This window comes from Spinacia oleracea, chromosome 6, assembly GCF_020520425.1.
Source record: "Spinacia oleracea cultivar Varoflay chromosome 6, BTI_SOV_V1, whole genome shotgun sequence".
Classification (NCBI taxonomy): Eukaryota; Viridiplantae; Streptophyta; class Magnoliopsida; order Caryophyllales; family Amaranthaceae; genus Spinacia; species Spinacia oleracea.
In genome coordinates this window covers 40,638,295-40,656,688 of record NC_079492.1, presented here as the reverse complement: position 1 = coordinate 40,656,688, position 18,394 = coordinate 40,638,295, and the positions used below count along the sequence as shown (strand labels likewise).

Sequence of the window (18,394 nt, the reverse complement as noted above, 5' to 3'; positions counted from 1 at the left end):
ATTTGTTTTAACACAAATATAAAGGGAATAAGTTTTTGTTTCGACTTTTTTAAGGGAAATTGTTCCACTATTGATCCTTTTTTAGAATAATGCATATGTGCCGTATAATATTTAGCATCCATTCTATTAGACTTATTTTATAGAGATTATCTTATTTTAGTGTTATTTTCCCCCCGTGGCTACTTCAAATATGCGAGGAATTTATATCTAATCGCAATATCGCATTTGGCCGGCTTGACTCCATGACATTCTGTGGCTTAATCAACAAGCTTATCATGGAGTACATAATATTCTGATATTCTATAATGATGCAGTTTTAATGAGAAAGATTCAACCAAACTAAAGTAGATTGAGACATGAAAACATATCCTAATCCGTCATTCACTGATAAGAGTTCTTGATTGGTAATCTATAAATTATCATACATGTTTTTAAATGTAAAACATGCATCGCGTACATTTAAATCTAGTCTGTTTATAAATCAAACTTTTTCTAGCTTGATCACGCTAATTAATTATTAATTAAACATTAAGCTAGAACTTCCACTTGGATACCAAACCTATCTATTAAGCCCTTGCCCCTTAGCCGATGATATCTATTCATGATCGAGTATTTGTACACAAGTTATGCTCGACATTTTAAAGACAAAATGGAATCAGATATTTTGTCCCACAATTTGTGTACCGACTACTTATATAATAATTTAGATGGTTGAGGGAGAATTCGAATAACATATGACCTATCATACACAAGCTTACTACAATTTTTGCCACTAGTAATTAGTAGAATCTTTCTCTGCTAGAAACTCACCATTTAGGTTGAGTTTATTGCTTGAAACTGATTATCAGCAAGCATTGAAAGAGAAAGAGATCAGAGAACTTTAGAGAGAATTTTATTTATTTCCGAAAGAATGAATTGAATGAATTACAGCAGCTGAGTAAACTATAAATACAATGTGATTGGTGATGTGTTCCAACCAATGAGTGAGCTACAAACTTACACATCAACAATTACAATTGTCAGTGCAACATTATTACAACTGAGATCACCTAACAGACTTCTAACAGAATTCCTAAAATATAGGATAGGTAGTTAGAGCTGATGTGATAGGCTGATGTCATAGCTTCTAGAAGATGGTTAGGCTTGGCAGCATACTGATGTGCTTGAATAAGGGGTGGCTTCCTCTGTGTAGTACTGATGCAACTGAGGACAGTCGAAGTGAAAAGATTAGTTGTTGATCTTGGACTCTGTACACCAACACCCCCCTTCAAATTTGGTGTGGGAAAGGCATGAACCATACCAAGTTTGGAAGATAGAATCCTGTGTTGACACCCAGGAAGAATCTTTGTGAAAATGTCAGCTAACTGGTGCTGAGTGGGAAGATAATTGAGTTGGAGAAGTCCTTCAAGGACCTTACCCCTAGTGAAATGACAATCCACTTCAATGTGTTTTGTCCTCTCATGAAAAATGGGATTTTTAGCAATATGAAGGGTTGATTGATTATCGCAGTTTAGCTGAACTGGTTTCAGATTGGTGATGCCTAAATCTTCCAATAATCTAACAATCCATGTAACCTCACTGGCAGCTTGAGACATTGCCTATATTCTGCCTCAGAAGAGCTTTTTGAAACTGTAGACTGCTTTTTAGATTTCCAGCTAATTGGGGAATTTCCAAGAAGTAGGATGTAGCCTGTGACTGATCTTCTGGTGGAAGAGCAAGCTGCCCAATCAGAGTCAGAAAAAGCTTGTAATGTTAATTGATATGTAGCCTTGAGAAGGATCCCTTGACCTGCTGTATGATTGACATATCTGAGAGTATGAGTGAGAGCTTTAACATGATCAAGCTTAGGGGAGTGCATAAATTGACTGAGTGATTGCACAGCAAAGGCAAGATCTGGTCTGGTGTGGGTAAGAAAGTTGAGTTTGCCAACATAGCACCTAAACAGATCAACATTGGGGTAATCCTCTCCTTCTGGTGTGAGCTTAAGGTTCAGAGGAAAGGGAGTGACTGCTGGTTTGGAAATGTCAAGCTCACAGTCAGATAACATTTCTTTTCTGGATTTCCTTTGAGTAAGGATATAACCAACAGGGGTCTGACTGATTTCATTTCCAAGAAAGTAATTGAGAAAACCCAGGTCTTTGATGGTGAAAGTGTGGTGAAGATGTGCCTTTAATGAAGAGATTTCAGCTTCATCAGAACCTGTAACAATAATGTCATCCACATACACAGCCACAATTGTAATGTGAGAAGAGTTGTGTTTAATGAATAAGGAGTAATCATTTTTTTTATTGTTTGTAGCCTTGAGACTTCAATTCATCAAGCAATCTGGCAAACCATTGAAGGAAATAATGCCCTTGGTCCAAGTATGCATTTAATGTTAAGTCTAATAAATGCGGTTCAGTATTAATTAACAAGTTAATAATTCAGTGAGATCAAGTGAGCTGAATGCCTAGCTAGACACTACTACAGAATTGTCATTTAATAGCGTTTTTTTAATAGCGTTTTTTCCCCTTCCGCTGTCAAAGATGTAAAAAATAATATATTATAGCGCTTATGTAAAAAACGTTGTCATATGTACAACATATTATAGCGCTTATGAATAAAACACTTTTATATGTACACATATTATAGCGGTTAAATGGTGCTGCTCTCATAAAATTTATTATAAAACTTTTTTTAAAATATTATTAAAATTTAAAAAGCATATAGGAAAACCATTAAAAACTGCTTAAGTTTTTTGTTCTTCCGTCTCTTTCTTCACTCTGCAATAACTTAAGCTCATTAGACGGTGTAGACACCTACTTTTGTCCCCATTCCCGCAAGGGAAAAGTTCGATGATGAAAGCATAAAAACTCCACTTGACAACGCATCTCCTATAAAATAAACGAATCTCGATTCCCCATTCCATTTCACTCGAAACCTGCTATTTATGGAAACCTGCTAAAAATAGTAACTGCCGTAAAAGGTAGCTTCTAAAAGTGGCAAATCATAAAAGATAGAAACCTGTCAGAATTAGGTGTTGCATTCCAACATAAATCCTAAATGAGATAGAAAACTGCGAGAATCCTATTCCTAATAGGATTCGGAAATAAGAGTTACGTATTAATCCTAACGAGCCTAGAGTTCGTAACGGGCCCAGACGCATTCCGTCACAAAATTGATACGCGCTAAAAGACTCGAATTAATCTCAAACTCTACGAATTTTAGGAATCCGAATCTGACTAAACAAAACTGCCCAGACCCTATTTTCAACGCCTGGCTCTGGGCGCTGAAAATACCTGGGTACGTCTCTTTTCCTAATTCTTTGTGGATTAGAACTCTGCAATTCTATATTTCCACGAACTCTTCCCTATAAATAGGCCCCTAGTTTCGACGTGAAACAACACAACAACACATAATTATATTCTGAGTATTGACTCTAAACCCCTTAGCCTAAGCCTCTCGCTGCGAAACTGTTCACGCGTTCTGTCGCAATCGATCCATAAATCGAACAGAACGTATCCTGTCCCATAATTGAGATTCGTTAAATAAAAAGGAGAAATAGCAAATTCAAAGTGGTTAGTTTTCTGAGAACCGTGACACACCTCTCAAGGGTGCGTCGTAATGTGTCCCTTTTCGATGATTTAACTGCTTTCCTTGCCCTTTTTATGAACTGTTAAACTAACCTAATCTGATTGTTCTATCACGCCTAACAAATATAATATTTTTGGGGAAATCGGATTATCATGCTAGGTCCCTTAATACTACTTAAATCAGATAATCACGATCGAATTAGTATTATATGTTGCATATTGCTAATATCAATTCAGATTAGTTTAATAGTTAACGCATGTCCCTTCAATTATTTATGCTGAGATAGTAAGGATATCCTGCCTCTGGAGTTATCGACGAGCAAATTACTCCTCTCGGTAGTTATAGTCCCCCGAACCCTCAATATCTACCTTGCGGGTGTATATTGAGAGATCCCCACACCAGGGATCACAAGGGAACCTACGGCCGTCGTGGTCAAACATAATTGCACTCCCTTTATGTCACGATAACCGGGTTTTGTCAGTTTTTCTCATTGTCGTTAAAAACTGAATGGCGACTCCTATATTACTAGTCAATTGGGTGTATTCTCACAGGAATCCAATTACACTTGATTGAATAAAAAGAATCGTCACACCCACGAGGGACAAGGTCACGCATTAGCCTCGCGCTTTTTCGACCCCCTCACAGTGGCGACTCCGCTGGGGATAGTGAAGGAAATACTCGTGCTTGTAGGTAATCAAAATAGCCGAAGGGTGAAACGATCCTACCCCACGTTTATTTCCCATCAAGTTGGGACGACCTGAAAATCAGCATATTAATGTGAACGGACAGAACATCATAACGAATCTCGGCTCCCTCGGGAGTTGGGACTAAGGATACCTTTTTTCGCCAATAGGGGGGTGCATACGCCGCGCATGTTTCCCACTCGGTACTTGTGCAGGTAGTACACCTATCCCGAACCCAATCGCTCGCTCATTAGATCCCTCTCGCCTGCATGCCCCCTTGGCTTGCACTTGCGGGTTGGCCTCTTGAGCGAAATTCGTCTATTGAAGACACTACCTCGACCGGGGCATGTGTTGGATCTACGATAGAAGCGGTACCAAGCCAGGCGCAAATAAACTACCCATAGAAGCCTATCATAAACTACGTGGCATATTTAATTTTCAAATCCATGTTTGTAATGTAGTTATGTGTAGCGAAATATGTGATTGTGTGTGACAAACTATCCTAGAAAACCAACGACCTTAAAAACTGTCCAAACATTCATAGACTAATTTGCCAAAGAGTTATACCGAAACACGTGTTCCGCAAACCCGAATGATCGCCACAAAATAAGCGACGCTCGGGATGGCCTGTAACGAATCCCACAAATGCTGTTACGCGTAAAGGACGTTATTAGGCAAGCACGCAAATCGAAGTCGCATAAACAGAAAACAGAAAACGAGAACCAGCCAGGGACGAATTTTCAACGCCCCTGGCTGGGCGCCAGAATTTCTTACGCCCCTCGCTGGGCGCTGAAGTTGATGCTTGACCTTCTGGTCAAGCGCAGCAGCCTCGGTGCCCGCGCGAAAGGAAAATACGTAGCGCAAAAAAAATATGTTCATCAAAAGAATTGCTACGAGGGCGTAAGAAAAGCACTCGATTTCAAAAAGCGACTCGCAAAAAAATATATAACTCTTTGTGTCGTTGTTAGGCCTCCTACGACGACAATGCTCGGCACCAAAACCGAACATGCTAATAACTATGAATGTCACATGGGTAAAGTATTCAAAAAATAATGTTCAAATGAAGTTTTCAAAGAAAAATAATGTTCGAATAAAAAAATAAATCCGAGTCTAGACTAGGCTATGCCAAAGTACAATCTAAATCCTAAGTCTTAGTTGTCTTATCCATAGAATCGGTCCTAATGCTTGGTGTCGTTCTGCAAGTTAAAAGGTTAAACCATATTGAGTCTCCTCTCCTAACATTTAAATCAATAAACACCCATATGTAATTGTCATCCTTTGCTAAGAATCAACGGCCTTAATACTCTCTCTCACCAATAAAAAGAATATATTATAGTATTTGCAAAATGGAAACAGTCACATTCTGAAAATCATTCCCCCATAGTCGCACAACCCCCAAAGTGAACCTAAGGTATCAATACCATTAGCACAAAATTAATGGCCTCAAGGCTTATGATCACATTGGGTCACGACTATCATAGTCCTCTTGAGCCACTCGCTCCTTGAAGTACCCCTAAGTACGGACTAAAAAGATTTTCCATAAATACAACATGACAAACCATGAAAATACCCAAATCGGCATGCCATAAGGCTACCATTGGGGTAAAGCAATACACGCTAAGAGAGAAGCCGCACTAATGATTCTAGTCTTGCAAAAATAAAAATTCGATCTCCCCAATTAACCACCTTGCCAACATTAAGTAAAATGGCGCGTGACAAATGAACACCCAAGGGTTAAAATCTAAAGTGTCAACCAACGTAAGTTATGGTCCAATTAGCCTAAGTCTGAGAGTCGCTTGGTCAAGTATTATAGGCTTACGCCATGTCATTATTTTGAGCCTAGGCCACCTCCTTGTATTCATACACGGGTTATAATCAGAAAGATTAATGAAAGTTTGAGTCTAAATCACAACTTCCAATTAAATCCCAGAAACTGGAGTCTGAAAAGAAACAAAAATATTTTCGATGTAATTCTTCGTTAAATTTCAATAAGGTAAAAACAACATTTTGAATCTACGCTATTTGCACCTTTTAAGAAACGACTAAATACGCTTGCAAAGTAAGACAATTTAAAGGTCCACTATAGGCCTACCCCCAAACGAGGCTCACTCAGTCTCGTCTCGTGACTCAAAGACCACAACCATCTACCTTTTAGCCCAAATAAAAAAATTTGATTGAAGGACTTATGTTGGGGAGAAATCCCAAGCAAAGAAGAAAAAATAGAAAGAGAAAAGGGAAGCGAAAAGAGCGAGCCATGAAATACTTATCCCGTACCTCCCAAAGTGCGAAATTTACCTAAGTAAAAGAAGGAAGAGAATTGAGTCAACCAATCTAAATCATAAAATTCTACGATGTCTACCCTTTCCAATCCTCATGTTCTTAGACACCTTCGCTCTGGGGCCCCTGTTCAGCTCATCTAACCCATCCATGTTCTCATTGCCATAACCCAAGAAACCATTACCTCGACTCTTGTTCTTGAACTTGTTGTCAACCGCAAACCACGCACGGCCATCGACACGTGCGTCATACCCATTATTTCCAAAACCTGCTCTTGCACAACCATTAGCATAATGACCATATAACTTGTATAGATACATCCTGTTGATATACCCTTGAGCCGTCCCCATGCTACTCATTGACCTAGCTTGAGGCTGCAAATTGCGAGTCCTAGAAGATGTAATCCTTATGCTTGACCAATACCTACACAACTCATTCAACCCATCTATCAAACTGTCTTGAGTCACGAATAAAAAGGAAAACAAATGAAAAGTACAAAAAACAATAAATAATAAAAAAAGCGAACTTTGCAAAGCGCCTTTAAAAATTCGTTTAAAAAGAAAAAGAACATTTAGCGCACAAAAAAAAAAATTCACAAATATTTGGCACAAAACCAAAAAAATCTGCCCAGATATCATTATCAGCGCCCAGAGCTGGGCGCCGGAATCTTTAGCGCCCCAGTCTAGGCGCTGATTCTCTCTGCTTGCCAAATTTTGTCCAGAAATCGTCATTTTGAAAAACAACGAACACTTGGGGGGTACAGCACGTATTCAGATATACGTACCACCAAAAAAAATACATGTACTCAAAAAAAAATATAAAACAAATTTTTGGCTTACGCAAGGCAGCAGATTAAAAAAAAATAATAGACTTCACTTATTCCACCGTTTCAAATAATATGTTTTCACCTCAGAACATACTTATCGAATTCGGCATTCTAAGAAACCATTTTCTAGGCTAAGAACTACGCAAGACCTGATTCCAAATTAAATCTATTTAAGGCGGATACGTAGGCAATCCATGATTCGGTCCAACCAATTTGACAAAAATATTAAAGCCTATAGAAAAAACGAGAACAAAAATAGAAGTCCCTTATTGAAATTTAATTACTTGCAATCCAAGTCGAAAGAAAAACTTAAGTCAAAGGAAGAATCCGAGTCATCAAGATGCCAAAATTAATGAGCACACATCGAAAAATAATAAGGGCACGTACCCTTGCCAGAAGGAGCACTCACACTCCTAGGCACTTAGCCAAGACTCAAAAGATCGTTTTGCCTCAATTGAATGGGGGCTAGCACAAGCGTCCATGACCTCTAAAGTACTCGACTTGACCCTCCCAAAAGCGAACTAACTCACTTAAAGACTTTCTTTTACAACTAGACATAGTCGTTCGCTTAAAGACCTTCTTTCACCACTAGACACAGTCATAATCGCCAACAAGTAGTAAAGGCAGTAAGCTTGCAATAAAGAGGATTGTTCTACGGCATCGCCCCATCGTTCCTTCGAACTCAGGGCACCCGTCCATGGTAATTCAAATGCTTGCGAATCCCCTTTGAAAAAAAAACAGACATTGTCAATAGGACTTGGCACTTAACCAAGGCTCACCCTACTCAGACATATGACACGGGCATCTAAAATCGAAATCTGAAAGCATCATTAATGGGAACACATAATAGCAACTGGGGGCTAAAAAATTGAAATGAAAGAGCTAGGGAAAGAACTAAGTATACCTTGACCTTTTGTACGGACATACACCAAGTAAATCTAAGTCGATTTGAAAACGGTTTATATTCCCGCAATTCTGGAAAAGATGGCCCTAAAAGCCTAAAGCACATGCCAAACGGGCACAAGTATATCTTGACGCCTGCACCCTGGCTTCCAGCAAATCCTTAGACAGCATTCCAAAAATCGTAACAGTATTTTGATTCATGTAATCCTGTACGAACCCTTCTATGAGTCAACTTACTTAGGACACCTCAGACTGTACACAGTAGGACTCGGATTTTAAATAATTTTCAAATGATTTTTAAAGACTTCTTCGAACATAATAAAGTGTCGTTGGTTTAAGCTAAGTATGCGTTTATCTCAATTTTGCAAGTGAGTCAAAAGATTTCCAATTATGATTATGGGTAAAGAAAGGCACCTAGCTTTTGGTCAAGGCACACTTCGACATGTGACTACCTTGACCATGGCAATGTCGCACAATACGACATTTACAAAAAAGTAGCAGATCACTACTCGAACGTACCTCACACTTTACGAGTCAGGTTCAAACTATTCATGATCCATGTCACCATGAACGCATAAAGACGTATGCAAAGCATTATAGCACCAAGCCAATCCCGTAGCTACAATTGGGGGCTTGGGAAAAACACTCTAAAAATGCTCGAAATGATGTTTTTATCGCAAATTCTCGACGCGAATACTATACATACATTATAGGGGCACAACCCTAAGCTTTAATCGTGTAAAACGAACCTTAGAATGGCTACAACCCCTCCCAAATTCTAAAGCACTACTTAGAATATATAAAGTCACCCCACTAACAAGGGTAATTGAAAATCGCGAGTCACCAAAACTCCGATCAAACTACTGCACATAACGCTCGCCCTACAAGCGCCCGTTACACAGTCTACCTCGTTCCAAGGCAAAAGCGAAAGATAAAAAAATCAAGAATAAGAACTGTCAAAATATACATAGAAATCAATTTCAACGCCCAGAGCTGGGCGCCGATATCTTTGACGCCCCAGCCTGGGCGCTGAATCTTTCTGCTAGCCAAGTTTTTCCCAGATATAAAAATAAGGGAAGAAACACCTATGAATCCTCGCATCGAACGAAGTAATAAGCCGTGCAAACCCACGCAGAAGGTGATACACTTGTTCGAGCACCTGAACGAGGCATGATGAAGTACTCCAATGCAAAAAATAACGATATCCCAACGCCTGGAGGAATATTCTAAGACACGCCGTTAGGCCATACACGCCTACGTTGCACCATGAGTTCAACCATCCCACAGTACAAGTCTAAAAAAGAGTAAGGCATATTGCACTAATGTAGGCACGACCAAAGAGCATGTGTAAAAGAGGCAAAGACTACTTATCGCCCAAATTCAAAATGCAAGCTACACGACTTCTACATTAAGGATTGAAAGTAGCAAAATATTACCTACCACGAAAGGGATAGCTCGCACCTGCACGAGCTGAACCCCAGGGCATCTGTCTCGAAAGAACCTACAAAAATCGTACGCCAAAAGGAAGCATCCCAACATGCATACTTGGGGGCTCCAAGCTACGAAACAACCATAGCAAAATAAAAAGAAAATCTCAAAGCAAATGTTTGAACAATCGAAAGGGCACGATGTTTGAGCCCACTTCATGAATGAGCCTGAACCCTATCAAGCTTCTAAGCAAACTATTCAAAATCGGTCATTGCTCAAAAAATGATTCAAGCAAACTGATTAATGGACCGCACACAACAGCCATTCTATGAACGCTCGTTCGCACATACATATCATCATTCTAAGTATCGAACATTCACGAACGCGTTCAAAAGGAAAAAAAAAATATATACAACAACTGGAGAGGTCAAAGTCTTACGCCTCAAGGTATGTTCCTCGGGCCATATAGACTCGCCCAACTGTTGCAATAACTGTACGCCTTAAGAGCAACAGTTCCTTAAAATAAATCGCCCCAAAGCGACAAGCACCGTAGTCCACCAATCGGCTACGGCTTCTCAAGAAAATCATCACGTTCTAAAAACAAAGAAAAAACAAAAGAAAAGAGAATACATAGAACTTCCAAGTGAATGAACAAGAGGCCAACTGTGTCATAAAAAGACCAGCCCAAACAACACTTTCAACGCCCCACCTGGGCGTGAATTATTTCAACGCCCAGGCCTGGGCGCCAAAAATGAACCCAGGCTCAAAAAGGCCCTAACTTCTATTGGGCCCTGCCATATTCATTCGGCTTGAAAATTGCCGATTTCGTCACTGAAAGTCGCACCTCACGGCTTTGTTAAGAGTAGCACACCACTATAAAGATCACCCGCACTTACGAGCACGATCCCAAACACGATCAAGGACATTACAAATGCTTATCCCCAAGGAACCTTTTTGACAAGAAATGACCATCAAGCACGAATGCTTGGGGGCTCGCGAAAAAATAAACTCCAACGAGGGGCGCGCGATCAAAATCACATTCCCAGACTGCGCCATACACCATATCATGTTTGGATATCTCAAAAAAATATATTGTTAAACAAAAATATACACAGTGTGGACCCACTTATAGGACACATCTAATCAGGAAATATTACGACCCACCAACAGGTTGTAATCACAAAAGCCCTTCTACCTAGGCAAAATAAGAAATTCAAAATGGGCTCGCCCACCCTCAGCGGGCGGGGTCTGCGTCACTAGCCGCGCAGGTCCTCTGTTTTCGAAAGAAATAAAATCTTCAAATTTAAAATAGGCTCGCCATCTTCAGCCGGCGGGGTCTACGGCGCAAACCACGTAGGTCCTTATTTTCAAAAAAACAAAATAAATTTCAAAACAGATTCGTCCACTTCTATCGGACGGGGCGTCCACCCTCAGCGGACAGGTTCGCCATCTTCAGCCGGCGGGGTCTACGTCACAAACCGCGTAGGTCCTTATTTTCAAAACATCAAAACAGATTCGTCCACTTCTATCGGACGGGGCGTCCACCCTCAGCGGACAGGCTCGCCCACCTTCAGCGGGCGGGGTCTGCGTCACTAACCGCGCAGGTCCTTAGTCGCTGCAGCGATAACTTTTTTCGGTTTTCCCTTTTTCCAAAAATTAAAGGATCGGTTTTCCCTTTTTCCAAAAATTAAAGGATCGGTTTTCCCTTTTTCCAAAAATTAAAGGATTGGTTTTCCGTTTTTCCAAAAAAGAACGATGTGCTGGATTTTCCTTCGTTTTACGTCCTATAAAAACAAGGGGGTTTTCTCGTTTAGCTAGCCCTGAAAATGAGAATCTTTAAAAATGTTTTACCTCGTGATTGGGCTTGGCCAGGCCCAATTACAATTTACAGCTTTGATTTCGAAAACTCTGTAGCTACTCCCAATGACAAAGTGAGGGAGTTTCTACGCACCTTTAGATTCTTCCAATGACAAAGTGAGGAAGTTTCAATACTATCAGTTGACAAATCCCAATGACAAGTGAGGGATATGTCGACACTTCAAGTGATGACCCTTAAGTCAAATGTTATCACTCGGGGGCTCGTGAGACCCTCGCAAAACAGGTCACATACACCATGGCTTGTGTGACGCACTCCGTCTAATACTTTGACCATCGTCTTACTCCAAGACTCAGTCAAAGTGGGGGCTAACTGTAGACACCTACTTTTGTCCCCATTCCCGCAAGGGAAAGGTTCGATGATGAAAGCATAAAAACTCCACTTGACAACGCATCTCCTATAAAATAAACGAATCTCGATTCCCCATTCCATTTCACCCGAAACCTGCTATTTATGGAAACTTGCTAAAAATAGTAACTGCCGTAAAAGGTAGCTTCTAAAAGTGGCAAATCATAAAAGATAGAAACCTGTCAGAATTAGGTGTTGCATTCCAACATAAATCCTAAATGAGATAGAAAACTGCGAGAATCCTATTCCTAATAGGATTCGGAAATAAGAGTTACGTATTAATCCTAACGAGCCTAGAGTTCGTAACGGGCCCAGACGCATTCAGTCACAAAATTGATACGCGCTAAAAGACTCGAATTAATCTCAAACTCTACGGATTTCAGGAATCCGAATCTGACAAAACAAAACTGCCCAGACCCTATTTTCAACGCCTGGCTCTGGGCGCCGAAATCTTCGGCGCCCAGGCCTAGGCGCTGAAAATACCTGGGTACGTCTCTTTTCCTAATTCTTTGTGGATTAGAACTCTGCAATTCTATCTTTCCATGAACTCTTCCCTATAAATAGGCCCCTAGTTTCGACGTGAAACAACACAACAACACATAATTATATTCTGAGTATTGACTCTAAACCCCTTAGCCTAAGCCTCTCGCTGCGAAACTGTTCACGCGTTTTGTCGCAATCGATCCATAAATCGAACAGAACGTATCCTGTCCCATAATTGAGATTCGTTAAAGAAAAAGGAGAAATAGCAAAGTCAAAGTGGTTAGTTTTCTGAGAACCGTGACGCACCTCTCAAGGGTGCATCGTAATGTGTCCCTTTTCGATGATTTAAATGCTTTCCTCGCCCTTTTTATGAATTGTTAAACTAACCTAATCTGATTGTTCTATCACGCCTAACAAATATAATATTTTTGGGGAAATCGGATTATCATGCTAGGTCCCTTAATACTACTTAAATCAGATAATCACGATCGAATTAGTATTATATGTTGCATATTGCTAAAATCAATTCAGATTAGTTTAATAGTTAACGCATGTCCCTTTAATTATTTATGCTGAGCTAGTAAGGATATCGTGCCTCTGGAGTTATCGACGAGCGAATTACTCCTCTCGGTAGTTACAGACTCCCGAACCCTCAATCTCTACCTTGCGGGTGTATATTGAGAGATCCTTACACCAGGGATCACAAGGGAACCTACGGCCGTCGTGGTCAAACATAATTGCACTCCATTTATGTCACGATAACCGGTGTTGTCAGTTTTTCTCATTGTCGTTAAAAACTGAATGGCGACTCCTATATTACTAGTCAATTGGGTGTATACTCACAGGAAATCCAATTACACTTGATTGAATAAAAAGAATCGTCACACCAACGAGGGACAAGGTCACGCATTATCCTTGCGCTTTTTCGACCCCCTCACAGACGGCGAAACCAACCGAACAAAACCCTTCACATGGCGGCAATTCCCGACGGCGATTTCCTTCAGATATAGGTGAAGGAAATAATGCCCTTGGTCCAAGTATGCATTCTATGTTAAGTCTAATAAGTGGGGTTCAGTATTTATTAACAAGTTAATAATTCAGTGAGATCAAGTGAGCTGAATGCCTAGCTAGAGGCCGCTTCAGTTCAAGTGGAATTAATGATATTAATCCACAGCTTACTCTTGACTGAACCCGTAGGGTCACACAAATAGTACGTAAACGGATCAAGTATTTAATGGCATTAAATACTCCATCTATGGATATTCGGAATCGACGGATCTTGGTTTCAGTGGGAGCTGAGATCGTCACAGGCAAGAAATGAATGCTCCGGAAACGATGATATTGCCGGAAACGGAAATATGGATCGTATCGGAAATATAAATATTATCCAAGTCGTAGATGTTACCGGAAACGGAAACATGGTACGTATCGGAAAATATTATCGGAAATGGAAATATTGCCGAAATCGGAAATATTGCCGGAAACGGAAATATTGTTAGAATCGGAAATATTATCGGAATCGGAAAATAATTCCGAAAACGGAAATATTAAATATTTGTTCGAAACGGAAATTAATTCCGGAATCGAAAATATTAAATATTGTTCGTATCGGAAATGAATTCCGGAATCGGGAAATTAATCGGAAGCGTATCGTACGAATTAGCATCGGACGAGGCCTGCCAGACGAAGGCCCAGCACGAAGCCGGGCCATCGCCCAGCAAGCCAGCGCGCCACAACGCACCAGCCAAGGCTGCGCCAGGCCCACTGCAAGGCAGGCCCAGCGCGCGCCAACGCTGCGGCAGCGTGTGGGCCTCGTGGCAATGGGCTGCGAGCTCGCGGGCTGCGCGCGCGCATGGCGCCCCTCGTGGGCTGCTGTGCGTGCGTGTGTGTGTTGGTGTGCTATACGAATCCTAAAGCTATCAGGTTTCGACATATGATTAAATTCCTAAACCTAAAAGGATGAATTAATTAAATAAGAATTCTATTAGGATTCTAGTTTAATTAATTCGTATCCTAATAGGATTACAATTCCCTTTCCATACCTCTATAAATAAAGGCCTAGGGTCATTATTTTGTATAGAGTATTCAAGTATTCAAAGTGATTTTTGAGAGCAAAAATTCAGTCATATAATTGCCTACAATAGCCGAAAATTCTAAGTACCTTAAGGGCGATCCTAGTTGGTCAAGCTTAAGGCGGATCAGGACGTGCTGTGGACTATCTACGGAGGGACGACACTTGGAGTCCTAAAGACTTGTTCTTGTTCGGTTCGGGCGCAGCTAGGGAGGGCACGCAACAAAGTGTATGCATCTAAACTATGCTAAATGATTATGTGTAAATAATATGCTTCCCTGGCTTTATGGTTTTTCCGCATGATTTATGTTTTGTCATATGTATCATAACCTAACAATAGGCGCTTCCTTCACCAGAGACTGTGCACCTCTCTCTTCTCCTCTTCCTAAAACCCTAACTCCTTTGGAAATCCCCTCTTGCTGCATCCTGCAGACCCTTCCCGAATTTGCTAGCAAAGATGATGAAACTCGCCTCAATTTTCAAGTCAAGGTTTACTATCTTCCTTCGCCTAACTTCTACCTTCACATTTATTAATTTAATTAGGGTTCTTTCGTTGATTTCTCTCCTTTTTAACGATCTTTTCAAATTTTTTTTACCCCTAATTTACTGCTTTTAGGGTTTTGATTTTCTATTTGTTATTGTATGAACCTGTAAATTGACTAGATTTTGTCGAACTGAATGTGCATTTTGCAGTCTGTATTAAGCATTGATTTTGATTGTCTTGCTTCTTGTGAAGTAGAATCTTTCTAAATAATTTTCGGTAATGTTGATTGCTTAAAGGGGCTGAAATTTGTCGAATTTTGCATTTGTTGTTGTTATGGTAAATATGATGCTCTCTTGGATGGATTTTCTTCGCCTGCTTTGTGTTGGTTGGGTGTACATTGTGGGATTATATTGTTTAAAGAGGGTTGTATATTTGTTTGATGGCAAAGCTGGTTTTGGAATACATTTGGCCAAAAAAAATTGTTTGTGAATAGACATATTTGGTTCATACAACCTTCTTTCTGCTGAACTTCTTTTTTGCTGTGCCTGAAAATTCTAGTTGTAGAGCAGTATATTAACTTAAGTACTTGGTGTAGGGTCCCACAGTGGTTGGCTGCATTACACTGGAAGTTATGCATTCGAGTAGTGTGCCTAAATGTCTACAAACGAAATGCAAAACAAAACAACGGAATAACATAATGATTTTTGCAAGTGCTAGTAGGTGCCCTGTAGGTGTTTTGTTAGAATAAAATCATTCTTGTTATGTTAGTGCATTCTTGGTTCTAGTTCTGTGAGTTCTCGCCAATGTCTGATGTACTTTGTTGAGATTCTTGAGCGAATTCAGAGGTTGGCATAATCTTTATTTAGAGATAAATTTTTCACCTTACCCCAAGAGCAATCTTTATCTTAACTGGTTTAGATTTGAGATAAGAGAAGTTTCTTTCCAGGCTTCTAGCTACTCTGTATCTATTATTCTTTGTAGTTTACTAGTCTACTTGAATGGTAATATCTGATGTCTGACCCCTAACAGTAATTGGACTATGAAGTATGAACAGATTGAGATATAAGACCTAGATAAATTCTTTTTAAGAAAATATATTGTTGTTGAAAAGTTTTGCTAATTTCTAATTGTGTCCTGATTTTAAAAGTGTTATGAATTGAGTTTAGTATGACCTGCATTTTAGGTGATATTAGATGTTAATTTTACTTTCTCTCTCATGGCGATTTAGGGTGTACGTTATGGTGTCTTGCTAACCTACGCCACTTTCACCATGGCCAGAAAGAAGAAGACTCAGCAACCTATTTCTAGTGGAAACAATGGAGGATCAGCTACTCAACCCACCACACAAACATCTCGACCAATGAATCAAAATCAGAAGAGGAACATGGAACCCAGTTGCACCGACAACGAATTGCCAGAAGCTGCGTTTACTCCGATTCCCCCTCATCCGAGTGCAGGGCCGCCGTCGCCAGAACTAATGGCAGTCATCACGCAATACCATAACTCCCTTATGCAGCCTCTTAGACGATCGAATTTTGCGAGTGGATCTCAAACCCCTTCAATGGTGGCTGAAGTTTCAGATTCGATTGAAAATGGAGCGCAAATGAGTGCTACTCTGCAAGAACGTGTTAGAACTCTGATGAAAGGAATCAATGAAGTTTTGCGTACACCTGAGCATGGGATGAGTACGACAGCGCCAATGGTGGTGGCTACTGAAACAGAGCCACCTCTGGTACACCCCCCTGGTGTTGAGGAGCTTCAGGCAGGTAACTCTTGGGCTAATGTTGTTAGGGGACCTCAACTCACTGCTAAAGGTACCTCTCTATCCTTTATTGCTCCTTCTGTGAATGATGGTAAAGCCATAGAACAATTGGATAAATCTGAGGTTGATAAACTGTCTAGTGATTGGGAACATGCTGTTGTGATGTATGTGGTGGGTGATCTTCCCTCAATTGGTGTTGTTTTAAGATTCATAGATAGAGAATGGAATATAGCTAAGAAACCTAACGTGTTCCTTCATGATGAAGGTTTCTTCATTGCTAAGCTTCATTCCAAAGATGACAGAAACTCTGTGTTAGCTGCTGGACCTCACTCATTCAATGGACGTCCTATGATTGTTAAACCATGGGTGCTTAATTTCAATTTTCACAAAGAAATTCTTCGTATTGTACCTCTGTGGGTTAAGCTTCCAAACCTACCTCTGAACTGCTGGGGTGCTAATTCACTTTGTAGGATAGGCATCCTGTTGGGTGTTCCTATTTGTGCTGATGAATGTACCTCTAGACAGCTGCGAATTTCTTTTGCTCGTATTCTTGTTGAGATTGATGTGACAAAGGAAATCCCACATAGTGTCATGATCCAAGACCCTAGTGGAGAGGTGGTGAAGCAGGAAGTTGTGTTTGATTGGCTACCCCCATTCTGTAAGAAATGTAAGGTTGTGGGCCATGACTGCTCTCAAACCAAGGAACCAACAGCTCGATACCACCCTTCTGTAGTCAAACACACTAAACAATGGGTTCCTAAGAAAACTCAACCTGTAGTTGCTCAGAAAGTCCAACCTGCTCCTGATGTAACTGTTGTTCCTGAAGATGGGGGTGGGGATGGATGGAGAGTTGTTACTAGAAGGAAAGTTCACATGCCTCTCATGAATACTATGGAAAGTGCATACTGGGCTAGCACAGGTCTGAAGGAAATAATGCCCTTGGTCCAAGTATGCATATAATATTAAGTCTAATAAATGCGGTTCAGTATTAATTAACAAGTTAATAATTCAGTGAGATCAAGTGAGCTGAATGCCTAGCTAGAGGCCGCTTCAGTTCAAGTGGAATTAATAATATTAATCCACAACTTACTCTTGACTGAACCCGTAGGGTCACACAAATAGTACGTAAACGGATCAAGTATTTAATGGCATTAAATACTCCATCTATGGATATTCGCAATCGACGGATCTTGGTTCCAGTGGGAGCTGAGATCGTCAAAGGCAAGATATGAATACTCCGAAACGATGATATTGCCGGAAACGGAAATATGGATCGTATCGGAAATATAAATATTATCCAAATCGTAAATGTTGCCGGAAACGGAAACATGGTACGTATCGGAAAATATTCTTGGAAATGGAAATATTGCCGGAATCGGAAATATTGCCGGAAACGGAAATATTGTCAGAATCGGAAATATTATCGGAATCGGAAAATAATTCCGGAAACGGAAATATTAAATATTGTTCGTACCGGAAATGAATTCCGGAATCGGGAATTTAATCGGAAAGCGTATCGTACGAATTAGCATCGGACGAGGCTTGCTAGACGAAGACCCAGCACGAGGCCAGGCCAACGCCCAGCAAGCCGCACGCCAAGTGCTCGACCAGGCCCAGCGCAAGGCCAGGCCCAACCAAGCAATGGCGGGCGCGCACGAAGCCCATGGGCTGCGAGGCCGC

The 18,394-nt window shown here is 40.5% G+C and overlaps 1 protein-coding gene across 1 annotated transcript; it reads right to left on the bottom strand.

The window, feature by feature from the left end:
* Positions 1 to 1,049: 1,049 nt before the first annotated feature.
* Positions 1,050 to 14,893, bottom strand: LOC110790267 (uncharacterized mitochondrial protein AtMg00810-like). The gene is made up of 3 exons (XM_056832129.1): positions 14,836 to 14,893; positions 1,599 to 2,199; positions 1,050 to 1,557 (listed from the first exon to the last, which is right to left on the bottom strand). The coding sequence occupies exons 1-3, from the start codon at positions 14,891 to 14,893 to the stop codon at positions 1,050 to 1,052; spliced, it is 1,167 nt and encodes a 388-aa protein (XP_056688107.1).
* Between the last annotated feature and the right edge of the window lie 3,501 nt (positions 14,894 to 18,394).